Raw genomic sequence first — 23202 nt, 5'->3', positions numbered from 1 at the left:
AAGTGATTAATTATTGTCTTTAATAATGACACACTGGTCTTCCAACAGTTTTACACAAAGCACACTTGACAATATCAGAAAAAAAAAGTATCCAAACTGTAATAATTTGCCACCCTCCTTTTGCCCTTTTAAAACCAACCAATGCTTTTGATTCATTTTTAATATTCAGGTTAATTACTAATGTTGGGGTATGCAAATCGTGGTCCTGAAAACAAATCAAAGTGAACCTAGACTTAATATTTAACTTGTGTTAATGATTTCTATACTGTAACTTTGAATGCATTATCTAACCACACTGTGGGTTGTTATACAACTTCAAAGAAGAAGAATAAATCTTTGGAAACCCTTAAGTATATTAAACTTTCTCCCAAATTAAGCTCAAAAAGAAATAAAGAAATCTTAGCTGCTCAAGCATTGACATAACATACAACATTAACTTAAAAAAAAGAGGTGCAGGGCTTCTGATAAACATTTATATTCACATTATCTTATGCTTATGTTTAGAGGCAACTCAGAAATCTGAGAAATTAAACAAAACAAGCCCACTTCATTGTCTTAAGGTTAAATTAATACTAAATAATAAGCAAAAATTATAGCAGGAATGAACATGAGAGCAACAAATCCAAAGGCAACACAGTTATATGGCTACAGCACATCACCTGCTACAAGCTGTAGGTATGAAGTTTCTATCTAATAATAATAATAATAATTAAAAAAAAGAAGCTTACTTTACCAAAACTGGCAAAATCCGTGCAATAATCTCTGTTTACAGTATTCACACAACTTTAGTCTTGGTCAGAAACATCATTACAAATAAATAATACTGACACCAAATAAACTTCTATTAAATGAAAAACAAACTGTTACGATTTAGCAAGCCATCTGAACTCTCTGTGACTCAGACACTGTTTGAAAAGACACTTCCTACAAAAGATGCATCAGCTCTATCAGTTTGATTTACCAGTTTAGAAATAAAGGATAAAGAAAAACAAAGACCACAGGAACCTGTTAAATAAAGATGAAAGATGGATTTGATCTAAGAAGTAAATAACCCTCATACTTTCTCCACACTAACAACATTCATGCCACGTATAAGGAGTAAACCCCATGTGTCTTCGTATGTGCTGTAAGGCATGCATTAATGCAATCAAGTAGGGATGCACCGATATATTGACCGAACATCATTACGAACTGAAATCAATCATATGGATGACCACTGGCTTCTCAGCACGTAAGACAACACTTATCAAAGTGAGAGGCCAGTGTTTATCTACAGTGTGCCATCAATTTTGAGCTGGTTTAATGAGAAAAGGTAGCGTGACAAAGTATGAAAGAATTTTAAACATTTGCAACTTTTCAACAAAACAAAGAGAAAAATAAAAACGGATCAGCCTGGGCTATCGGCTAAACACTGGTGTCAGTACTTCACAATCAGTGCATCCCTACACTTAGGAGTTTGACACAGAAGCCATAGCCCTATTGCAAGTGATACTTGCTATTTTGAAACAGAAGAGGCAAGAAAATTCATTATAGGCAAGGGTTTGAAATACAAGCATGCTTCCTAACTCCCATCTCATAAGAACGGCTGCTTCGACCTCAGCATGATCTGATGTCAGCGTTTTAGTGTCTGTGGACCGATCACATTGTTGTGTCACGACTGTGCAACTAAGAGAAAAAGAGCAAACGACTCTGCCCTTTTCTAACATGCAGTTAAAACTGCAACTGCAACCCCCCTTTTCCCCATAAATGTAGCTATGTAGTTTCATTGCTTAAGCTTAAACCAGCAGTGCAATTTTTTGCCTTCCTCTTCTGGGACTGAGAGTAAAAACACAAACACTTGTTAAGCATGCCAATGATATCTTCTGCTCTACTAGCCCAGTCACTGTTGACACTGCTAAGGGTAAGAAGTATAGGAAATGTCACCACAAGCAGCAAATATAATTACTGCTATCCTGTGAAGATGTTTGGCTGGGCAGATCAGCACTATATGACTGAATATAACCTATTCATCTACCCTGATATGTCATCTATAGAGACTTTCTTGCTCTTTATGTCACATTTTCTGAATTCCCATTCTCCAACTCCGTAATGATATTTAGGTTGGAGACAGAAATCCCCTTTAGGGTTGCATCTGGAATAATAACTCTGCCAAATCAAACATGTGGAACTACCCACTGTGGGGACCCTTGTGACAATGGAGCAGCTGAAAATAGCTTTTGACTTCCCATATCACTTCTGCTGGTTTTTCACAATCCTTTATCACGAAGTTGCAGAGCTACTGCATCCCAACAATGTGACTGGTCGTTTGAAGTGACGGTCCTGGAGTAATATCAATTCTGATGTCGTCGGAACAACAACATACAATATGAGACAGACCTTTAGTTTTATATCCAACCAGCTGCTCCAAAACTCTCTAATTTCTTGACTTTGCTGCAGAAATGATTAATACCTACAGCCTACTGATAAAGGTCTGAAAGCTTAAAGTTTAGTTCAAGAGTATATTTAACACAATTTGTCCACATTTATTAAATCACCCTGTGGCCTCCTGATTAATCCTCATCTCCAGATTCAGGACTACTGATTATGTCGGTAGATATTTTAAGCTAGGATGCTCTGCGGTTTCGCCCCCCACTGTTCCTTTTCTGTGTCCTGGAGAGAAAGCTGGAGTTTAGTCCAGAGTTGTGGGTTTCCACTGCTCAGAGCCTCCAGCAGCAGAGTCGTCTGCTCCTGAAGCTGCTGCAGCTGGTCTTGGGTGCGCTTATTCTCTTTGATCAGCTGCTTTGTGCGCATGGTGATCCCCAGCAAGCCGGACTTGTTGAGTATGTTGTAGGTATTGCTGAAGCGTTTCTCCTTATTAGTGCGCATCGAGTCCTCATCCTCGAATTCGTCATCAAGCATCCCGTTGTCTCCTGCTAGAGTCCTAAATTCATCTGTGTAGGAGGGCAGGGAGCTGGTTCCTACCTGTGAGGAAAAAGACTTGATAAGCTGCTCTTGACTCTGTGCTTGGTTTGTTGGTGCTTCAAAGTTGGATGTGGTTTGGGCTGTCATCTGCAGTGCTGACAGGGGGCTGGGGGTGCTGTACACCCTGTGGCCATGATGATGCCTCCTCTGTCGCTGGTTATATCCTGCTGCTGTACTCCCCCTCACCCTTGAGGATCCTACCCTCTTAGTGGGTGTGTCCATGGGATGCGGGGCAATTTTGGGATATGATTTGAGGATGGGCATGTAGCTTTTTGACTGATGCGTGTTTTCAGAGCCAGTCTTAGGAGAGCTGTTGTTGTCATTTGATAGCATGGGTTGAAGAAGAACCACTTGTGACTGAGGCATTATTTCCAATGGTGAAGGAAAGTTCCACTGTTTTTCTGCTGGAGCTGTGGATGATTGCTAGAAAATAAGAAAAAAAACAAACAAACAGACCTTTAATGTTATAAAACATTTCTTATACTATCTATAATATGGTAGCTGTTAAACATAAAGTGCATGACAGAGTTACAGGGTTATAGTCGATGATCTCAGGGATTGTCAAGCTTGTTCTTCCATTTATATTACATGTAATGTCTCTGGTTAGTTCTGCTGTTGGCATCTCTGCATTATAATAAGATACTTGAGAGGCCTCTCTGCCATTCTGAAATGGATGAATGACTTAAGTGTGTCTGTGTGTTAGGGGGAGGACCTGCTACACTGAACCATCATCATAATATCAAAGTGAGACAAAACAGAGGGTGTTTATATCTGTTGGTTTTATTTAAACGAGAGCTCCATGTGTGTGAGTGTGAGTGCTTGCCGGGTTCGCTGTTTATCTCACGCTTTCAACTTTTGTGGGTGTATGTGTGTTTTTGTCGGTGAAAGAGGCCACTGTGTGTGGTGAGAGCTTGGTGTAGAGTGGTGAGAGATTTTACACAAGTAAACACAGACTGAACAACTTAGGAGGATTGTAGCCCCCCCAAAAAGTTTTTTTTTTAAAAAAAAAAAAAGGAGAGGCAGCTATAGGTAATGATGTAATAACGTTTTCACTGTTCAGCTAATAACTGTGCTATTATAAACTCTAATTATGGAAGGCTGAATCATCATCAAACAGTAGCATTATTGCTTTTGGTGTGTTTGGGGTACAAAGTATGGCTTACTGGGAGTGGATAATATTACCTCAGTGAGTGCACATTAACCCACCACCAATTCAGCAGCATTGATATCACTTTTGCTGATCTCAGAGGATAGCACAATTGAATTATAAAGAAAACTGCCCAGCCCCAGATCATACACAGTCTAAGGAAAGTGTTAAAACACAACATTACCCACAACATGCACAGACAGATCTGAATGCTCAATTTGAGTTAATAAACTCCATCCAAAATTAAGCTTTTAACTAATTTCTCTAAAAGTTCAGAGTACAAAACACTCTTTAAGAGACTATGATCCAAACAATGCTCCATTACAGCTCAAAGACAATATAGCAATAAAACACTCTAAGAGTAATGAAATACACAGTAGTCTGTTCAGACAAATATTGAAATATTTTACCTGCTTTAACACGAAGTTGTTCATGATGATCATTGGAGACAGTCCAGTGTATGAACCTCCCATTACAGCCACCTGTGGACCAGCTGGCTCCTGGCTGACTATTGACCCATTTCTTGCTGCATCTTCAGAGTCAGTCACTTCGACTGTGCTGAGGTACTCCGAGCTAGCATCTGAGAGGACAACACGACACGTATATGAGGCTCATCATGTTTAAAAGAAAGGCTTCTGCTCTGTGTGGAAGAACATTAGCTGTATGAAAACAGTGGCAGATGTAGATAAATATCTGTAGCGTGTCTGAAAAAGGATACTATGATCTTAATGTGAAGGGCTAAATCAAATTCAGGTCAACCCCCATACTGTAAATAACCTACATAGAAAATGTGACCTAGATCTCCACATTTGATTAGGGTCGACCTTGTTCATGAACTGATAGTCATTATTTGTAATTATATAAAGGCTAATTATATCTCAGGTCAAGACACGTGTTCTTTCAGACAAAATCAAGAATATTTTGGACAATCACAAGACTTAAAAGGTATGCTAGTTTTTTCTTTTGAATGTAAGCAAATCAAACCTGAGAAGCCTGAATCTCTTTCCAGGTCTTGTTTGCATGTTCCAAGGTGCGATGTCCGGGTGAACGGCAGAGTCCTGTGACTGCCTGGTTGATTAAACCGGTTCATGATGGTCTATCCAGGAAAAAAAACAAAAACAAAAACAAAAAAACACGGACAGACGAAGTTAAATAACTGCAACTTAATTTCTCCAGGACAGTCTTATGCAAGTTTGTGATACAGTTTGATGACATTTTTTCTTTATTTTTAAATCCATTCTGTGACTTGGGAAGGAGAGAATATTAAATATCTATGAGTAGCATGTCCATTTTAAAACAGTAATATTCCATTTCTTTGGATTTTTTTCTTGACAGGTGACACATTATCCTATTTGGCTATGGAAGACATTGAGACTTTTTAAAGATCTTTGGCTACAAACAGATGGGTCACAATGATTGTTTTTGCTAATAATTTACACATTTTAAAAACCTTTATAAACTAAAATATTTAGGCCTTAGCAAACCTACCTGTTTTACACGTCATATCTTACGTGACAATCTAGTTATATAAAATATAAATTAGGAACAAATAAATAAACAGCAGCCAATTATAAATGTAAACAATCACAAGATAAAGGTGGCCACTCAGACACAGCAGGGCCAAGGCTTCAGGTTGTTCCCTTAATTTGTCCTTGCCTATAATTTTTTCCTAGTAACTCATTACTGTATACGATTTACAATGTATAATGACTAAAAGCACAACAGTCACAGTATAAACACTCACCTCTAGTTAATACGTAATCTGTCTTTTTAGAGCTTCTACTTTGAATTGTTTACAAGACAAATCATCACTTCACGTTTAAGGCCTGTACTTTGTATTCGAACTGTACATGACTGTATTTATTTTTCAACATACTGAAAAGAGCAGGCGCACACCCACAAACGGGATTACGTAATGTTTTAAGATGCATAATAAACAGATTAAAACATCATGAAAGCGTATTATTATCTGCCTTACGTCTCCCATTTTACAAACTCGAGCTGAACGATTGGATGAAGGGCCTGTGACCCTCCCACAACCACTCACTGCGATGGCTAGTCATGGCAAGACACACTTTAAAAAACCAAAACAAAACAATGTCGTACTTACCCAGCAAAAACAACAAATAAAGAAGTTAGTGCAGACAATCGTTGTTATAAAGCTGAGATGCTGAACAGTCCAGCGTTTATAACTTCTTAACTAGCTACAGCTAGCATTGTTTTACAATACACGCAACTTTGTCAACATTAGCCGTTAACGTCAAACAACGTACGCGACACAAACACACACACAGCTTTAGGGTTACACTAATGTGCTTCTGCAATAACAAAATATGGAAAGCAACATTAGCTGCTGTCTGTATCATCGACAGTATGTTTTATCTGTTTACTATTCATTTAGCTGGGTAACGCTAGCTGCTAGCTACCGTAGCTTTAGATCAGAACTCTTGCTATCACGAGATCGATAAGCAATATGAGTACCAGCATAATTTCTACAAACCTTACCAAGACGTCGTTTGCTTCAAAGCGAAAATCCGACTTTAGTAGCTTGAAAATATGTAGCTAGTTAAAGCCACCCAACTCCCGAGTTGCTAACACCAGCTCTACTTATGTGCTCTACAAAATAAACGCCCTCCACGCGGTCTTACAGGTAAACACAATTACGTACGCACATTCACGCAGATATGGTTTTAAAAAAAAGGGTGACAGAAAATCATTTGTATTTAAGTATTCATGCTGTGAATTAGTTTGTTATGGAATACATTTCTGAAAGTATTAAATGATAATAATTTTTTTTTTTATCTAAGGACAAAAAAGCGCAAAACACATTTGCAACTTTATTGTCTGTTACGGCAACCTCCTGGATAAGTTTCTAAAAATAAGTAAGGGTTTTCAGATGATGGGGTTATAAGTCCAGTTTTTAGTGGTTGTAATTTAAGTGGTTTTAAGAAGTGTACTTTTAAGAGCTGTGACGGGAACAACAACTCCCTGTGAGACACTATTAAGGGCTTTAATAACCTGATACATAGAGGTTGCTACGGAAACGGGTGAAGTACATGTTTTATTCTTGGGGTTGGCGAAAGAGGAGCTTGTTTTGAGACTTATGCTCTGATGGGGTTACGCTATGGTGTGCGTAACCCCATCAGACTAGTTGTTTAGGCTGAAAAACGTCTTTTTAAAAAAAATCTACCGTGTTTGATATTTTATTGTAAGCCTACAAATGTAAACGGCCTATCATATAGTTTGCTATTATTTGTGATAATGTGAAACAGATTAAGACTGCCAGCAGTTGGTACATCTATTAGGATTGCCTACTGGTATATAATTATTGAATACAACCGGAATTACTAAACAATTACACAAGACAATCTGACAATCATAACAGTTTTATTACAAAATAAATATTTAAATGAAATAAAACACTACATCAGTCAAAATGCTATTTTTACATTTTCATAGATTTTCTTTATGTGATACATGAAACAAACAAACAAACAAACAAACAAACAAAAGTTTCGTAACATTTCTACGAAACTTCATCCCTTCCATGTTGCAGTGTTTCTAGAAACAGAGGATGACACCTGTGGTGTGGGATTATGGGATTGTTGAGTCACCAGTTGGACACAAGGTTGTGCTGTTCAGCTGCACACAGCACATGGGATGAACATTTGAGACCGTAACTAATGCTTTTACATGTGGGAGCTCAATTTGGGAGCTTTGGATTCTAATAAAAAAAGATTTTGAGGGCTTACATGATGTTTTAACGGCTATAAAAAGCAAAAATAATTAGTATTCAAGCTTTCCCCTGTTGCTGCAGCACTCCATACAGTGCAATTACTTTTAACCTGTCATAGCACTGTTTTTAAATTTCAACTTTAAGAATTTGTATTCCGTAGACACGCCGGTGAGCTGTCTGGAGTGTACCCTCTTTCCTGCCCAAGGTCAGGGACAGGCAGGCTCGAGCCTCCTCCACAACCATTACTTTGACAAGTAGATAAGACAATGTATGACTGGATATATCCCACTGGAATACTTAAATCTGAATTCACATTTCACTTATTTGCTTACACCACAGTAAGAAACATACCACACCAAATATTCCACGGCATTCAAAGGAAGCCTTGTGGGTATTAGTTGTATGGTCCTTGATATGTTTCAAGTACAGGCACAGGCAGAGTGAAGTAGTGTATCATTGAACGTGCACCGTATGTTATGTCCTTGTGACTGACAGTCGAGAAAAAATGAGTGGTTTGCCAAAAACTGGGTCCAACCCTCTGATGTGCACTGCCCCTCTGTACAGTATTTAATTCAATCTGCATACCTCAAATACCCTCCTGAAGGCTCATGTATTGTCATAGAACTGCAACCTGTCTACTTTGAGCGACTAAACAAGCAACGCATGGGTATGTCCTGTGTTGGAAATGCATGATGGGCGAGCTGAAATATCCGAGAATGTTTTGATCAAAATTATAAACGAAAAAATTGAAACAAGGAATTTCTACTCTTGCAAAAACATGTGGGCTACTCAAACATAAGTGTATTCATTATTTTAACACGAATGTGCCAGTTGCCGTTGATCTCGCCACACCCACTGTGTTCATTTCAGATAAATGGGCCAGATAATCAAGATTAGCCTCTTGTTAGGAGAACATCTGTATGCTGGATTCCATAAATATGGAAAGTTTGAAGTTTTGTGAAAATCTTCGCTTTATGAACATTTCTGCTAAATGTTGTTTTCCCATTCAGGTCACATGATGCTGTTAAAGAGTTTGATTTATACACACCAAGCAATTACGCAACAATGGCTTTTGGAACAGATCTCAGATATGATGATGATCTGATTGCAAAATACTTTAATATAGAGGTTTAAAACACTTTCCATAAACACTAGAGGGAGACATTTCCTTATCGCATGTACAAAGAAGTTGCACATCAAGTCCACAAGGTGTTCTCTGGTCCAACTATATTAATAAATATAGACTTTTCTTCTTTTTTACATGTGTAACCTTCTTTTAAATACCAAAGGATTTGACAAATAATAACTGATACAGTAATACCTAGCATAAAAAGAAGACATCAGTCTGTTTGGTTCTACATTGCACTGGCTCCCAGGGATGTCCATTGTTTCAGGCTTGTAACAGCAGTGTTTCCACCAGTCAAAACGCACTTCCTGTTAAACCTTGTCGTTACAAAAACACCCTGCCCATCAGCATAAGGGCATGTCAGCAAATCAACCCAGCTGTTTGAGTCTCCTGCTGCAGACACAGTATTGATAGATGAGTGAAGGAGACTCTTGATGCTCCCACTGGACTGGAAACAAATAGTGAGCCACACTGCAACAGGGGGTTGGGTCGCCACTGCAGTTACCTGCGAGGAATCTGGCACCTGTAGAACACAAGTGATAACGTAGCCTCTGTTAAAAGCTGTAATAAGATAAAATGGTGGATATATGAACGTTTTCTCCCCCCCGTGTGCCCCTCACCTGTCACATTCCTTCTTTTTTTGTCTCTCCTTCCTCTTCCTTCCTCTTCCTCTTCGCCTTTTCCTGAACCAAGAACCAAATTATAAAAAAAAGCTTGCGGTTTTTGACAAATAGCAAAATTAATATTGTAAGAATATTCCCTTACTTTGGAACCTTCACAACAGGTTTCCTGATTCTGAGGGCAAAGGTTTCGATAAATTAACATGAATGTCCAGGTACAACATTTGAAAGTCTGTGAGAGTCACCCAGTCTTCTAGAAGTTACGTTTATGCTGCCTGCTATTAATGACCAAACTCGATTAGCAGATATTGTGTCGACAGTGCAGGAATCTTTAGGAAAACAACTTTATTTTCTGTTAGGTATTCAATTCAAGCACGGGGTTGTTTTTGGAGATGAATCTATGAGAAACATAAACATGACTTCCAGGAGACGGGGTTTATATTTTGCATACTTATCAATAACTTATGTCACAACACCCTTCTTTTTTTCTTACCTACATTCACATGTTTGATGCTCCACAAACGTCATCTCAACATATTCTTGACCTTGTTCTGATGGCCTGATTTTCAAAAGCTGGGAATGGAGGAGGGGTGGAGGTGAAACGGAGATTTGTCAAAACGACCTCATGAAGCGCTCACAGCTACGAGTTATAACTCACAGTTATGTTGCACAACACTTAGGTCTTACCTGCATGGTAACGTTTGTGGTTTGAGTGGGATGACACTCCAGGTTCTCATCTCCGCAACAGCCAGCGCACCTCACCAGGGGAACGCAGGAGGGGCTGTAGATGTGCTCCACCTCCGATGGGTATTCCTGCACCACCTCCACCAGCTTCTCAATGGTGCGGCAAAAGCTGCGACCCCAAACTTTTTCAAACACAAGCACTGTGAATAAGAGTAGGCAAAGTATAAAGCAGTGCCATATTTTTTCTGGGACTTCTCTGCATTTTTATTTGGTTAGCGATCAGTTTTTCGTCTTACTGTGACAATATCGATTGTATTTGACAGCTAAAAAAGCTAAACTTAAAGATGATACAGTTCTACACAAACAGTACTGGTAATTAGCTCAGTAATCCAGCAATGATATGCTTTCATGTCCCTGTACACAGAAACCTATACACCAGTATGTATCCTGTTTTCATTTTCAGGGGGAAAAAAAAACATTTGTTTAATGTACAGTGTGCTTTCCTGTGGGAGTACATGTGTGAAAGTGTCCTAGTTGCTTTGGGGAGACTGTGGAGGAAGAACAGGGACAACTATGGCCAAACAGAGAAGTAAGAGAAAACAAACACTGGGAACATGGCCATGAACAGAACCCTGCTGGATCTGGAACTGGAGTTGCCCCTCAGGCACCTCTGGGACTGTGGTGACCCTCAGAGGTCACCAAATGGAGCCTTACACTACAACAGCTGTTTATAAAAGCAGACAGGCTGGGAGGAGACGGCTGGGGAAGCATCCATGGTAAGGAGATGAGGCCACAAACTGTAATGTAGTACAGCGCAAAGGGACAGTTCAATGGCCAGTTAGTGCCTCTTGAGTGGACTGCATGCCTTCTGCTGATCTGGCTCTTAGATGTCCATGCAATCATTTCTGCCTGCAAGTTCTACCAGGCTGTCAGTGCATTCCTCTTTAATTAGTGTTAATGTATAGCAATGTAAGGGAGCAAAAGGATATGAAGAGAGAAGGTCAGCAGTTGAGTAATCGTTGCTAGCCTAGACATGCTCTGCTGTGCTCTATATTCAGATGAAATTCGATGACTAACTAGCATGCAAGAGTAAAGAACTAAGTCATTTGTATTTTTCAGCATTGCGTGACGAGCACAACGAGGGAATATATTTTTGTTAAACTCTCGTCTCCCCCTTTTATTTTCTCTAAACCACAAACACTGTAGAAAATACAGCGTAACAAAAGAGTCAGAGCTACTCTTTCGAAGAAAGTTTTATTAACTCATATTATCCAGGACATGCAGACTTAAAAGCTTAAAACTTGAAGAACTCCTTACCTTCCATTGTACTGTTTATACTTGCCAAGGGAAGACTCTGAAAAACACAAAACGTGGGGATCCAGAATTATTATTTGTGGTCTGACAGGATGTGACAGCGAGCCTCAAGACTGACAATGAAAGTGAAACAGGTACTGGCAATAAGCCAGAAACATTAAATACATACCTAAACATGAATAACATTATATAAAACTAATCCAAACTGTTAACCCACCCACTCAAATATAAACACTATTGCCTACAACCTTTATACACATAGAGAGGTCAGCCTGCCTTTACACTAACGTCTGACAGAACCAGTGTTTTCATCCTCTGGTGGCGATAGCTGGAACAACAGTACACCAAAGTGGAAGGTCATTCCCACTCTGTTGGGGATGAGTCTTTTGGACAGGCAGCAGATAGAGGTCTTCATATATATCTACAGTGTGCCCAACTGTTTAGGTTCAAAACCTGTTTCCTGTGGTGTAACATTCAGCTCTCTATTTATTTTCCCATTGATTGTTTCCTCCTCCGTCTTGATTTTTTCCCATAATCCCATGATAAACAGAGTGAATTTCTCATTCGCCTGGGAAAACACAAAACCTCTGGTTGACTCCATCTCAGGAAGGGAAATCTATGTTTGATAAAATACCCTCCGGCAGAAGTGCAGGACAGGCGGCAGACAACCTGCTTCCGCAGATTCTCCTCGTCACTGGTGTTGGACTTGAGTTTCTCTATGACACATGCCGGATCACATTCATAGTGTAACAATGTTTTTTGTAGACAATAGCAGTGGGACAAATGATACTGGAGCAAAAAGTCTTTATGCAACAGCAACCAGCCTGACAAGGACTTCCTCGAGTGATGGCAATAAAGACTGTTGCTTTATACACCATCTGTGCTTTGTTGAAATCCATCCTTTTCCTGTTATGAACCAAAATTAGTTTCAGGATGAGGATAGTATCTGTCAGCATACTGCTGTATTCATCCTTCCCTCCCGCCTCCAAACAGTGTGATTTAAGAGGAATGTCCCGATTTGATGATGATGATGATGCATTTACACTTGCAAACATTTCAGCAGTTCCCGTAAAACTGTCACTGACATGAGTGTCAGAAACTGACCTGTCCTCTGAGCTGCACAGCGTTCTCTATTAAAGACTACAAATATCACTCAAGAGTCCTTTCTGGGCAAAGGGAGCTGTTGAGGCATCTTCCCCGTTTTTCAACACGGTTGTTCTTGTTCTTCTGGCTAAAATCTACAGCTGTTGCTATGATTGCCGAGTTGTTCTATAGTGTAGCATCCATCGGGCTGTGTCAGCCTCACTGAAACACAGCAGGATATAAGCTCTACTTGCAGAATATTCTTTAAGCACAGCATGGGAAAGTCACAGTTCAGTTCCAGTTATTGTCAAAAGTTGCTTTCATTTTCAGGCCCATTGACCATATTTTATATTCAATGGCAGGCTGATAAAATGAATCTCGTGTCCAACGTTAACTGGCATAAGATCAGCTTCCCCTTTTCCACCCTTTTGCGTGTCGTGGCTGCTCCACATCACAAGGGTTTTTTGGCTCTGGCCTCACTTGCCTCTCTGAATGTTTTGAGGTTTTGGAGGATTTTCTAACCTTGGTCATGGGTTGAGCCTTGACATGATGAGGAAACATCTTTGGTACCCTTTGCGGTGGACAGCAGAGGAATGAGCTGCCCAAAAGAATCCACCAGATTCTTAAAAAGGCTTCGTGAGGATCCTCACGTAGCAATTCCCTCCGTCTTATGCACTTAGAGTGTTAACTGTATGATTCATGGTGACAGAGTGTGATTAGGCTCTTGTGGAAAGGGGGACTGTTTCACATTAATAAATGTGGTCAATGTGTCATTAATCCTAAAAGCATGCTCGCTTTCTGTGCAGTCCTGAATGTTTCTTACATTTTGTTCCCTGATGACCATATTCAGGGAGTTTACTTGTCCTCAATTAGAGTGTAACGCCACCATGTGTCATTATCATTTATTGGTTTCACAATGTGGGTGTTAGGACCTTTGAGACTAAGTGTGATTAAAGGCTATAGAAATAAACTAGACATGACTAGACTAAATTCATCTGTTCTTGGTTTATAACCCAATACTTCTCCTCTGTGTCCATTGTATTGGAATTTTCACTTGTATGTACAACATCTGGGTTTTTGCAATTGACAGAAAGTGCTGAAATATTCAAGAAGGAATTAAGAGCAGAAAATCCCTCCTCTTTTTACCATTACACACAAGCAGAAACATCCATTCTGGCTTTCCAGTAAATGAGTTTTACAGACTGTTTCTGTCTAACACAAAAAAAGCTATGCTTCATAAAATGGATTAAATATTCTGGGCTGTAGTCTGACACAAAGATTAAAATGATAGTCTTATATTTTATAGACTCTCCATATACAAGACTTAAACGTTGGCAATACATAAAAACTAGCAACATAAACAGCTTTAGAGGGTCAATTCATATACATATGTGAATGTATCAAACATGTAAAGAAAAGTCCATAGCTTACATTTGATTTGATTAAAAACGGCCCATCGCATCCTTACTTTTAATCCTAATCTTAATCCACCATATATAGAATGAATGAATGCAAATGTGTACTTTATGTTAATAGAGGAATCAAAGATCAGGACCTAACAATTACCATCATTATCAACAAACGATTAGTTTATTTTGAAACTTTCAGAAAAAAGACCAATATAAAATTATATATGTTATAAAAAAATTGTACTAATTGGATTGGAAACAGCATGGCAGTGCAGTGGCTTGGACTCTACAGGTGTGGTGACTTTACATGGTCTACATATGCATGTGTTATTTTCCTCCATGTTCCAAAGATAATGGATGCGAAGATAATTTGTGATCCTACATTAGCTGTAGGTGAATGGTTGCTTCTCTCAGTGTTAGCTCTGTAAAACTGGTGTACTCCAGCTCCCAACTAATGTTTGATGGGACCCGCTTAAGCAACTCTTTGATCCTAGCAAGATAAAAAAAAAAGATTGGGATGCCACATCTCCTTTAAGCTTTATGTAACTGGTAATTGACATTTTATTTAAACATAACTCGGACCTTTCAGTGATTAAGTGCCTAAACTTTCCAACTATTCCTGTGCCAGAGAAACCTTTCTTACTGCATCTACAAGGTTCCATAAGTAACCTTGTAGATGCAGTCTGGTGACTGTAGTTGTACGAAATGCTTTCAGGTCTTGACATTTGGTGCTTTGGTGGCGCAGTGTGCTTCAGTATTTCAGTAATCAGCTGGAGAAAGCGAGTATGGATTGAGTTGTCTGTAGTAGTTGTAGCTGAAATAAAACATTGTTTATAAGGTTCTGTTCCTACTACTGCTGGTTAAGAGTTTGTGCTGTACTCTAGGTCAAATCAGAGGACCTGTTGCGTCCCTGGGCTCCTGCCATTGGGCCGCAGAGGCCCCAAGCCTCATTACTCTGCAGTCCCACACAGCTGAAATGCGTCATCTTTAACCTCCTTGCTTATTCCATCTGTCAGAGGAAGGGCAGCGTGCATAGGGAGCAAACCTAAAACATGACAGGGAACCAGCATAATTGTCAGAAGATGTTTCAGCTTTGAGGGTCAAGTGGAGGAGGAGGAAAACAGCAGGTACCCATGGCCCTCTGCCAGAAAAATCTGGAGTCCAGCCAGCTTATTCCACAATGTATTTTTCATAAGGAAAGAACAGGATGGCAGATCAAATACAAAGGTTCCCAAACCAATTTAGGGTTATTAGATAGAAAAGCCTATTCTGAGGGCTCGGAGAAACTGATGCAGACTGGAGGTTAGGTTCGTCTTCTCCAGTGGATTGCATAAGAGTAAGGGTGGGGCATGCTTTTGTTTTCCAGCAGAGTGAAATGGAAGTTTTCTAAAGGCGGATATAAATCACAATTAAATGCTTTCATGTCATTCCAGTCCAAGGTATAAAACAGTAATAATCAGTAATCAGCGTCCCATACATACATAGTTCAGATTTCACAAAGTAATAGACGGCTATCTTAAAGCCTGCAGTAAGATTTTCTTTTCACATGCTGGTAGGGCGTTTTAGGTTATATCTCTTGTGGTTGACAATACAATAGGATTTAATTCATACTATACAGGATGGAGCCAAGACACTGAAAGGAATGAGTGTTTCGCAACATGCTTGTATTTCTACCATTGAAAAGCCGACCACATTCTACAGTTTTCGGCTGAAAAACAACTGCATGCATGTAATATGTTGCCATATTACATGCAGTTTTAATGCTGACTCATTGCTTCTGTTGACTAAAGATTAGGTCATCTGATTAGCACACATGTATCGTTGGATCTCCAGCTTTGATGGTATTCAGGCTGTAGTAGTAAACTGTAGTCCTCTAGGCAGTCCCCTTAATCTTTGACCATCTGACAAACTGTAATTGCTTTTACATTAATTAGTTCAGTCAAGCTGGATAACTTGACCTACTGGGTTTGCTAAATGAGGTAAAGAATGACAGTAAACTAAATGAAATGAGTAAATATAAGTAGTCTGGCAGTTGGGTGATTCTGAAGACGCATAACAAGGGAATTTTTAAGTGGACCTTCTTTATTTTCTCTCACATATTTTGGTACAGTGGTAGAAACTTGCATAAATCATAACAAAGATTTTAAATGGTCAAGAATACGTACAAGTAATCACTGTAAGCCAAAGTCTCAGACTGCAGACGGCTTTAAATGCTTATTTTCTTTGGACAAATTTTGTCTACTCTTGTATCTGTATTATGTCACAGAGAAAGTGGAGCCCTAACTTGGTTTTCTCAGGGAGGCAGCCAATCAGAAGGGGGGACAGTGGACAAGTCAATAAGTTAGAAATGATGCTTTACTGATCTTCCTCATGTGCCCTTTATTGCTAACCAGATTCCACGTCATCAGCGCCATGGCCACAACATTAACTCATTGCCTTCTCGTGGAGCATGAAGTCACTCTCTCCACCACTACAAAAGAAAGACCGGTTCTCTTTTGTACACACATGGCGGGTCAGCTTTTGACAGCGGTGCTATTACAGGACTGAGAAGTACCCAGTCTCTAGGTGGTCACTGGGTATAGCCAAAAGACCAAAAAACTTCATCGGAGCATGCGGTAAACATTCCACAGCAATGCCTTGAATCATCAGAGAGACTTTGAAATCACGAGTTATTCCACACGTAAGTACACAAACACACATAGATCACACAGATTCAAACAAAAAAGTAGCATAAATAGGCATGTATAACTGCCAGATTTCAGAATTAATGCATTTTAATTGATATTATGCATACAGCTTAGCACATGCACATAAGTGTTCTTGCTGGGAGATAGATGAGACTCACTGACATCGTCATGTCTGCCCTTTACATTAAATATGGTGGATCCATGTGCAGGCAGACCCATTCTCAATTTGGAGCCACATGCACTGGATCCTGCTGCTGAGATACGGCAGAAAAAGAGATTTGTTGTATGAAAGCTGACAAAAAGAATAGGTATCGTTTGTGCAACAACCAAAACAGTTTTTTTCAAGCCTAAGTGCTGAAGTTTGAAAACAATCCTGCTTTTTTTGACATTGCCGTCTAGTCAAAAAACAACAAGAAGTAAAATAGGATCAAGTGATGAGGGAGAGGTAAGGGTCGGCGTAAATTTTAATTTAGATAACCAAGATTTCCCCAGTATAAGTCCATTAATGCATGCATAAATGTCTCCCCAAGGACGCACACAAAAACACACAACCACTGTGTAAACTGTGCACCCTGTCCGCAAACATACACACACGACAAGTCTTGAGATAAGCTGACCGGTGGTAATTGTGGTCTCCATTACAGTAAACGCTGTTCTGTAAACCACAGTAAATTACATCCAGATGGGAGATTAAAGCTAGCTGAGTAGACGGCTGCCCTGAGCACAGCCACTCCTCCTCCTCTGTTGGAGGAAGGAGAACTCCATATTTCCTGATTGCGATTGCAACTCTCCCCTGGGCTAGGACATTACAACCAGGGAGAAGTACCACAACAACACAGAGGGGCAGTCAGCAGGTCACCACCACTGCAGGGACTCCCGTGCAGACATCTGATCTACACAGGAAGATGTGCTAAGCGTAAGACAGAGTAAGACACGGAGGGAAGGGAGCAGTCGACTTAATGTTTGATTATACATTTGCTCTTTGCTCTGACTTGAACACAAACACATGTGTGCGGTACAGATGGCCAGTCTCAAGTATTGTTTTGGTGCGGAGAGTGATTTAAAGGAAACACCTGTGTGGCGTCACGTCCTTATGAATACAAAAGCAGAAGCTGAGGCTCACTGCCTTTAGAGACACAGAAACACGGTGTACCGATGAAGTGATGATCTTCATCAGAACTCTGGCAATAACACATGGGTTAGGCATAATTTCCCCATATCTGTTATATCATTTAAAAAGTCACTCAAAGAATTTCATAACTGCATTTCAGTGAGGCATACAATCCTCAACCTTTGCTATTTTTTTCTCACAGCTTCATCATAACATAATCACAAAAATATTTTTTCAGAGGTTGACCAAAATTGTGAGCTGTGCAGATGTCCAAATCTTCAGGACATGAGTTATTTCACCCTGGAAATGCTGCCAAATGCCATTCAGGTTTGGTTCTGTTTATGCAAGCATGAAATACAATCACTACGATCACTAAGAGATCGGCTTTGTACGGAGAGCATTCCAGTGGTTTTGATCTAACTCAGGGATAGCTGTCAAATGAGCAGGAGGCAACAGGTATTTAAAAGCAAAGTATAGGCAGGTTTCACAGTAGTCCTACTACTGTAACTTCAGGTTAAAACACACACTGTACTGTACATGCAGGGCTGCCAATAATACAGTAAATAGACGACTGCTTTGTCCCAAGAAATACACAGTACAAAATAACAAGAGATTTGGCTAAAACCAATAATCTTTTCCATATACAGTACTTGTAAATTGATCCTATAAAGCAATATTAGGTTTACTGAACTCTGTTTGTACTTCATGTGTAAAACACCTGGTGGATGGCATGGAGCTTGTACTGTATTTCATAAAAGGGTGACAAAGCGGCCACTATTGTTGAGAAGGGAAACCCAGGTGCTTCCACCCTCAGTGATAAGCCACAAAGCTTGGAAGTTTGACCTGCTCATTTCAATGGGAATCAACATCAGCAGAATACACCTACTGTTACAGTGTTGATTTATGATAAAAAAATACTATTTATATATACATATTTTTATACTACGCTGTTTCCGTTTTCTCCGATGACACCATGTCACCATGCTTCTAACATAACACACCAGTGTTAGAGATAAAAGTTATCACACGACTGATTTGCAGCATGGGATTACTACAAGGAATAGCGAGAGGTGGAGAGATGGGTGTAGCTAGGCCTTCGCTGCGAATCACAGCCATCTGTCTTTAGTCATCTTATCCCTTTTTATGGAACATAGCGAGATAGCAGAACACAGACTTTAATCCAGCCAATCTTTTCCTCTTCACTGGTTCTTTATATCTCTTCTGTCTTATAACAATTACCCAAGAACACTGGGGAAAACACTCCTTCTTTTAACTTGCTGTGAACTACTGATATATACAGTAATGATAGACTCGCCCTCTGTCTGTGACACACATTCACACACACACACAGACTACACTATAAATCTCATGTAGGACGGTATTAAACAGTTGAAGTCAACTCCAGCTTCTCTGCTGTCCACAGCTGTAATTGACCACATGATTCACAGCTGTGACAGTTAGGAAAGCTAATCATTATTAAATTATTGGTCTGCGATTCCCAGACACATGTCTAGTGTCTGTATTTCCAGACATAACTTGGTGTGTGAACTTGTGAAAAGAGCTGCTGGTTTGAGTTGAATTGTATTGAAGCAGGAAAACAAAGAAAACTTAAATTTACAAATGATCAGTAAATGCAAATAAGTTTTCAGCAACTGCAGGGATCCCGAGGTTAAATCTTCACATACTGTATGACATCTAATTGGTCAGGTTAGATGTTTGATCTGTTACATTGGCCATCAGTCTTTGGGTGCAGCAGAGGGCATCTAACCTGCTACACACTGAGGCCCCTGGATTTTGTCACTCCTGTTTTGACTAACCGGGCCATGAGCTGATTATGAGGATTAGAGGAAATGTGGTGAACTCATGCCTCTCCCACTCACTCTCAACTTAAGCAACAGCTGCAAAGTCTCTGGGTTTGGGAATCTGGTGGGACATGGAGTTTTTTTCCAACCCTGAGAGCCTGGCTGAGTCAGCGAGTAGTACCTCTATGTGAGGCCTGCAGCTTTGCAAAGGGGAAGGGGGTGTTACTTGATTCAACAGGAAAGCAGCAGAGTATGAAGTGTGACACTGGCAGTGAATGGACAAGAGAATTGCCTGGTTTTGCATTAAACATGAAAGCCATCAGAGACAGCTGAAAGTCCCCAGCCACCTTGGAAGGAAATCAGAGACTGAATAGGTTCAAGGGCTGAAGCATACGGTGGCACAGGTCCGAATGTTCAATGACACATCCTCTTACAGGTATTTCTGGCACAACACAGGCCTTTGAATGACTCCTCACTCCAATTTCAACGTTTCCCCTGTTCTGACAGACTTTCATTAAGAGAATAACAGACAACGCCAGACAACAGAGAACAGACCAGCTTTGTAGGCCGATTTAACTCCTGACACTGATACGGCTTCCCTGAAATTATGCTTTTAATTGAATTCCACATGCTCACACTGGTTCATCTTCATTACTGTTATTCTTGGCATAAAGCAGTTAAAGAATGCTGCCTTCTCCTCATGTCCTTCTAAGAAAGCACAAGAAGGGAAAGCTGCAGGTGCCTGCAAGATTAACATGATCCAGTTTTACTAAATACACTTTCAGACTAAGCAGCTCCAGGATCTGCTACCTGGAAAGAAACACAGCAATTTCCCATTTAGAGAACATATCACCAACATGACAATCAGAGTGCTCCCCTTGATGGAAATTTATACCGGAAAAAAAAAGATCCCACCATAGCCTACAAGAGTGGGAATATAACATAATCCATGTCTGTGAACCTAGCCTTTAAAGTATGATGCGGCTGTAATTATGAGCTTAGCAAGCTTTGCCAAGTATAACAGTGAGTCACCTTGCATCATTTGCTCCACAGAGAGAGTGATGCAGTTTGTCACGTTTCATCTTATGAATGAGGGGTGCCCGATGGCGCTCATTCAAAGCAGCATGAGAAAGAACAATAGATCATTATCACTTGACTGGCTTCTGATGACTCGAGCGTTTCATATGTAGGTTACACTTTGAACTTAAACGAGGCTATTAGCAGACCTAACAATAGGCGCTTTATTTATCATTCTATAACGAGGTGCATTATTTACTACTTTGCGGGGTTACTGGTGGACAAAGCAGACACAAAATAAACCGAGCAGCGTGTGAAAATCTCAACCCAAAGTCTCTGTGGTTTCAGTGCAAAAGTAGGAGATGAGGGGGGAGAGTGGGGGAAACAAGCAATCCCCTCATTTTGCTTCTGAGTGTAAAGTTTCACTGAAGCGTGCAACGTCCTACCTGTGCAGGTGAGAACTGCAGATAAAGCGCCACCACAGTCCCGATGACAAAACCCAGTAACATTTCGTGACGTCTGTGCGTGGAGAGTGGCGATGGCTCCCGATGGAGATAGTGGCGGAACAAAGATCCAACAAAAGTCCCAAAATACTCAGAAACAGAAACAAACAGAAAAAAACTCGCTGCCACGGATTTTCCAAGTCATCTGCTCCCGGTTTAGTAGCGCGGAGAATGAGTGGAGTCACGTAGCTCCGCGCGTGTAACCTGATGAAGTAGATTGTGCTCACTAATGAATAAGGCCCCTCAGGAGAAAGTGGAGGTGACGATGAGGCAACACATTAATACTTTAACAAAAAAAGGAGAAACTGATAAATATTCACATTTACACACTTTTTTGTGTCTCGTTTTGCTTTAATATGAGCTTAAAAACGGATTCTGTGGAAATAAAAGCGTGAACGCCAGATGTGACGAAGCATATTCAGTGAGCAGCCGGTTCAGTCCAAGATCTCCAAGTGAGGAATCCGCTTCAAAAAATCACACATGAAGTTGTGCCAACAACTTTCAGTTTCCAGTCCTCCTCTGAGCTGCAGTCAGCAGAAAGACAGAGAGAAGCACTTGCGTCTAATTGCTCCGCGCCACCTTTTCACAAGACCGTTTAATCTCCTCCCCTTTTGTCTTGGTCTCTGCCCTGCTGCATCTGTCTACATACAACTTACTGATGACATTTTACAGCTTCCCCCTTTTAGCTGCAACATAAAATGGTAGTTTATTTAGTTTGTGTAGTGCAATTCTAGACTATACACCGCAGGTGATTTAAACTATAGAGCGTACACAGAAACATCCTCCGAGTGCCTGCGACATTCTGTGAGTGCAATTCAGGCTGGGTAAACATTTGGAGATCTTTTAACTGCTGACATGGATGGTAGACTCATTGCTCGTGCACGGAGATTTTCCTCTGAGTCTATTTATTCAAGTTTGCAAAGGCAGAAAAGGGAGATTCCTATTCTGTTGACACACAGGCTTACTCTTCAGTGTGGGACTTCTGTGTTTGCAGAAACACTGGAACGAGAGGATTCCTTGTGGGCTTCCACACATTCCTTCAGCAGTGCTCAATGGCCGCACTGGCTCTGCTATTGAACAGACCACACTCAGGAGTGTGGTGTCTCTAAACATCTTAGACACTTAGACACCCCCCACCCACCAGCTACCGGCTATTCCACAGAATCAGTAAGAGCAAACTATCAAAGCTGATGAAAGACATTTCACGCTCGTCTTTTCCTGAACTGTATCTCCAGATGGCAATGATGGATGTCTCTTGAAATTCAGGGACATGACAAGAAAAGCAAACATATTCTTCAGGGAACTTGACTCTGCAATTACTTTGTTCTCTGCTGCTTTTAAATGTGTAGTCGTTGTCTTGATAGTCAGCGGGTTTTTTTAAAAACAATATCGTTTTCAGACTGTCTAATTATCCAAAATATTCTGCAATATTCCAAATGCAGATGTTCAGACGCTGTTTCTGCCTCTTAAGTTGAGAAAGGGATACCTCCAATTTAGAAAAAGTTCTATGTAAGGCTATAATAACAGAGTACAAGAGATGTTCATGCCTTTTTTTTAATGTTTTAGAGAAAAGCTAAGGGTCATAGCATCTCCTCCCTGCTATAGCGCAGGGACAGCATGCATTTTAACAGAAGTCAGAGCGACTCTCACCATCATCTCGCCATCTACTCAGTGATCTATCTGTGTTTTGAAAGGTGCACCAGCTGATAGAGCCTAATAAGCTCACTCAAACGGTTTGGACTATAAATACATGCTGATAAGACGAGCAAACAAGGTTTTACTGATAATGTACTCCAGTCCAGTCCAGTGGAGATGGATCTGTCTGCTGTCTGAAAGTGAAACAACTTTGAGGCCCCCGTTGCTTTTGCTGAAACCACAAAGCTTGATAGCGGTAACCACATGTCTCCTCAATTCTGAGATAAACGATGTGATTGGAGAAGATTTAATATTCATTCATTTAAAGATTTATTTTGAAGGGCGGGTGTTTTAAATTATTAATTTG

General features: G+C 40.2%; 2 protein-coding genes across 4 annotated transcripts; both read right to left on the bottom strand.

Moving 5' to 3' along the window:
- Positions 1-3: 3 nt before the first annotated feature.
- Positions 4-6756, bottom strand: cipca (CLOCK-interacting pacemaker a). Of its 2 annotated transcripts, none has more exons than XM_084915170.1 (4): positions 6609-6756; positions 5093-5204; positions 4519-4688; positions 4-3384 (listed from the first exon to the last, which is right to left on the bottom strand). In XM_084915170.1, exons 2-4 carry the CDS (start codon positions 5196-5198, stop codon positions 2599-2601), a joined length of 1062 nt encoding a protein of 353 aa, XP_084771296.1. In that variant the 5' UTR covers positions 5199-5204; positions 6609-6756; the 3' UTR covers positions 4-2598. The 2 variants fall into 2 exon arrangements, with proteins under 2 accessions (XP_084771296.1, XP_084771295.1); XM_084915169.1 differs by having other exon boundaries at positions 6614-6756.
- A 287-nt stretch (positions 6757-7043) lies between these two features.
- On the bottom strand, positions 7044-21797 carry pgfb (placental growth factor b). 2 transcript variants are annotated; one of them, XM_084915227.1, is made up of 7 exons: positions 21144-21794; positions 11592-11628; positions 10278-10474; positions 10084-10163; positions 9736-9765; positions 9591-9653; positions 7045-9493 (listed from the first exon to the last, which is right to left on the bottom strand). In XM_084915227.1, exons 1-7 carry the CDS (start codon positions 21204-21206, stop codon positions 9472-9474), a joined length of 492 nt encoding a protein of 163 aa, XP_084771353.1. In that variant the 5' UTR covers positions 21207-21794; the 3' UTR covers positions 7045-9471. The 2 variants fall into 2 exon arrangements, with proteins under 2 accessions (XP_084771354.1, XP_084771353.1); XM_084915228.1 differs by lacking the exon at positions 9736-9765 and having other exon boundaries at positions 7044-9493; positions 21144-21797.
- Positions 21798-23202: the final 1405 nt, after the last annotated feature.

This window comes from Perissodus microlepis, chromosome 19 (assembly GCF_051167445.1).
Source record: "Perissodus microlepis isolate ML-2025 ecotype Zambia chromosome 19, ASM5116744v1, whole genome shotgun sequence".
Lineage (NCBI taxonomy): Eukaryota > Metazoa > Chordata > Actinopteri > Cichliformes > Cichlidae > Perissodus > Perissodus microlepis.
The sequence above is the reverse complement of the archived record's forward strand: the minus strand, read 5'-3'. Positions and strand labels throughout refer to the sequence as shown.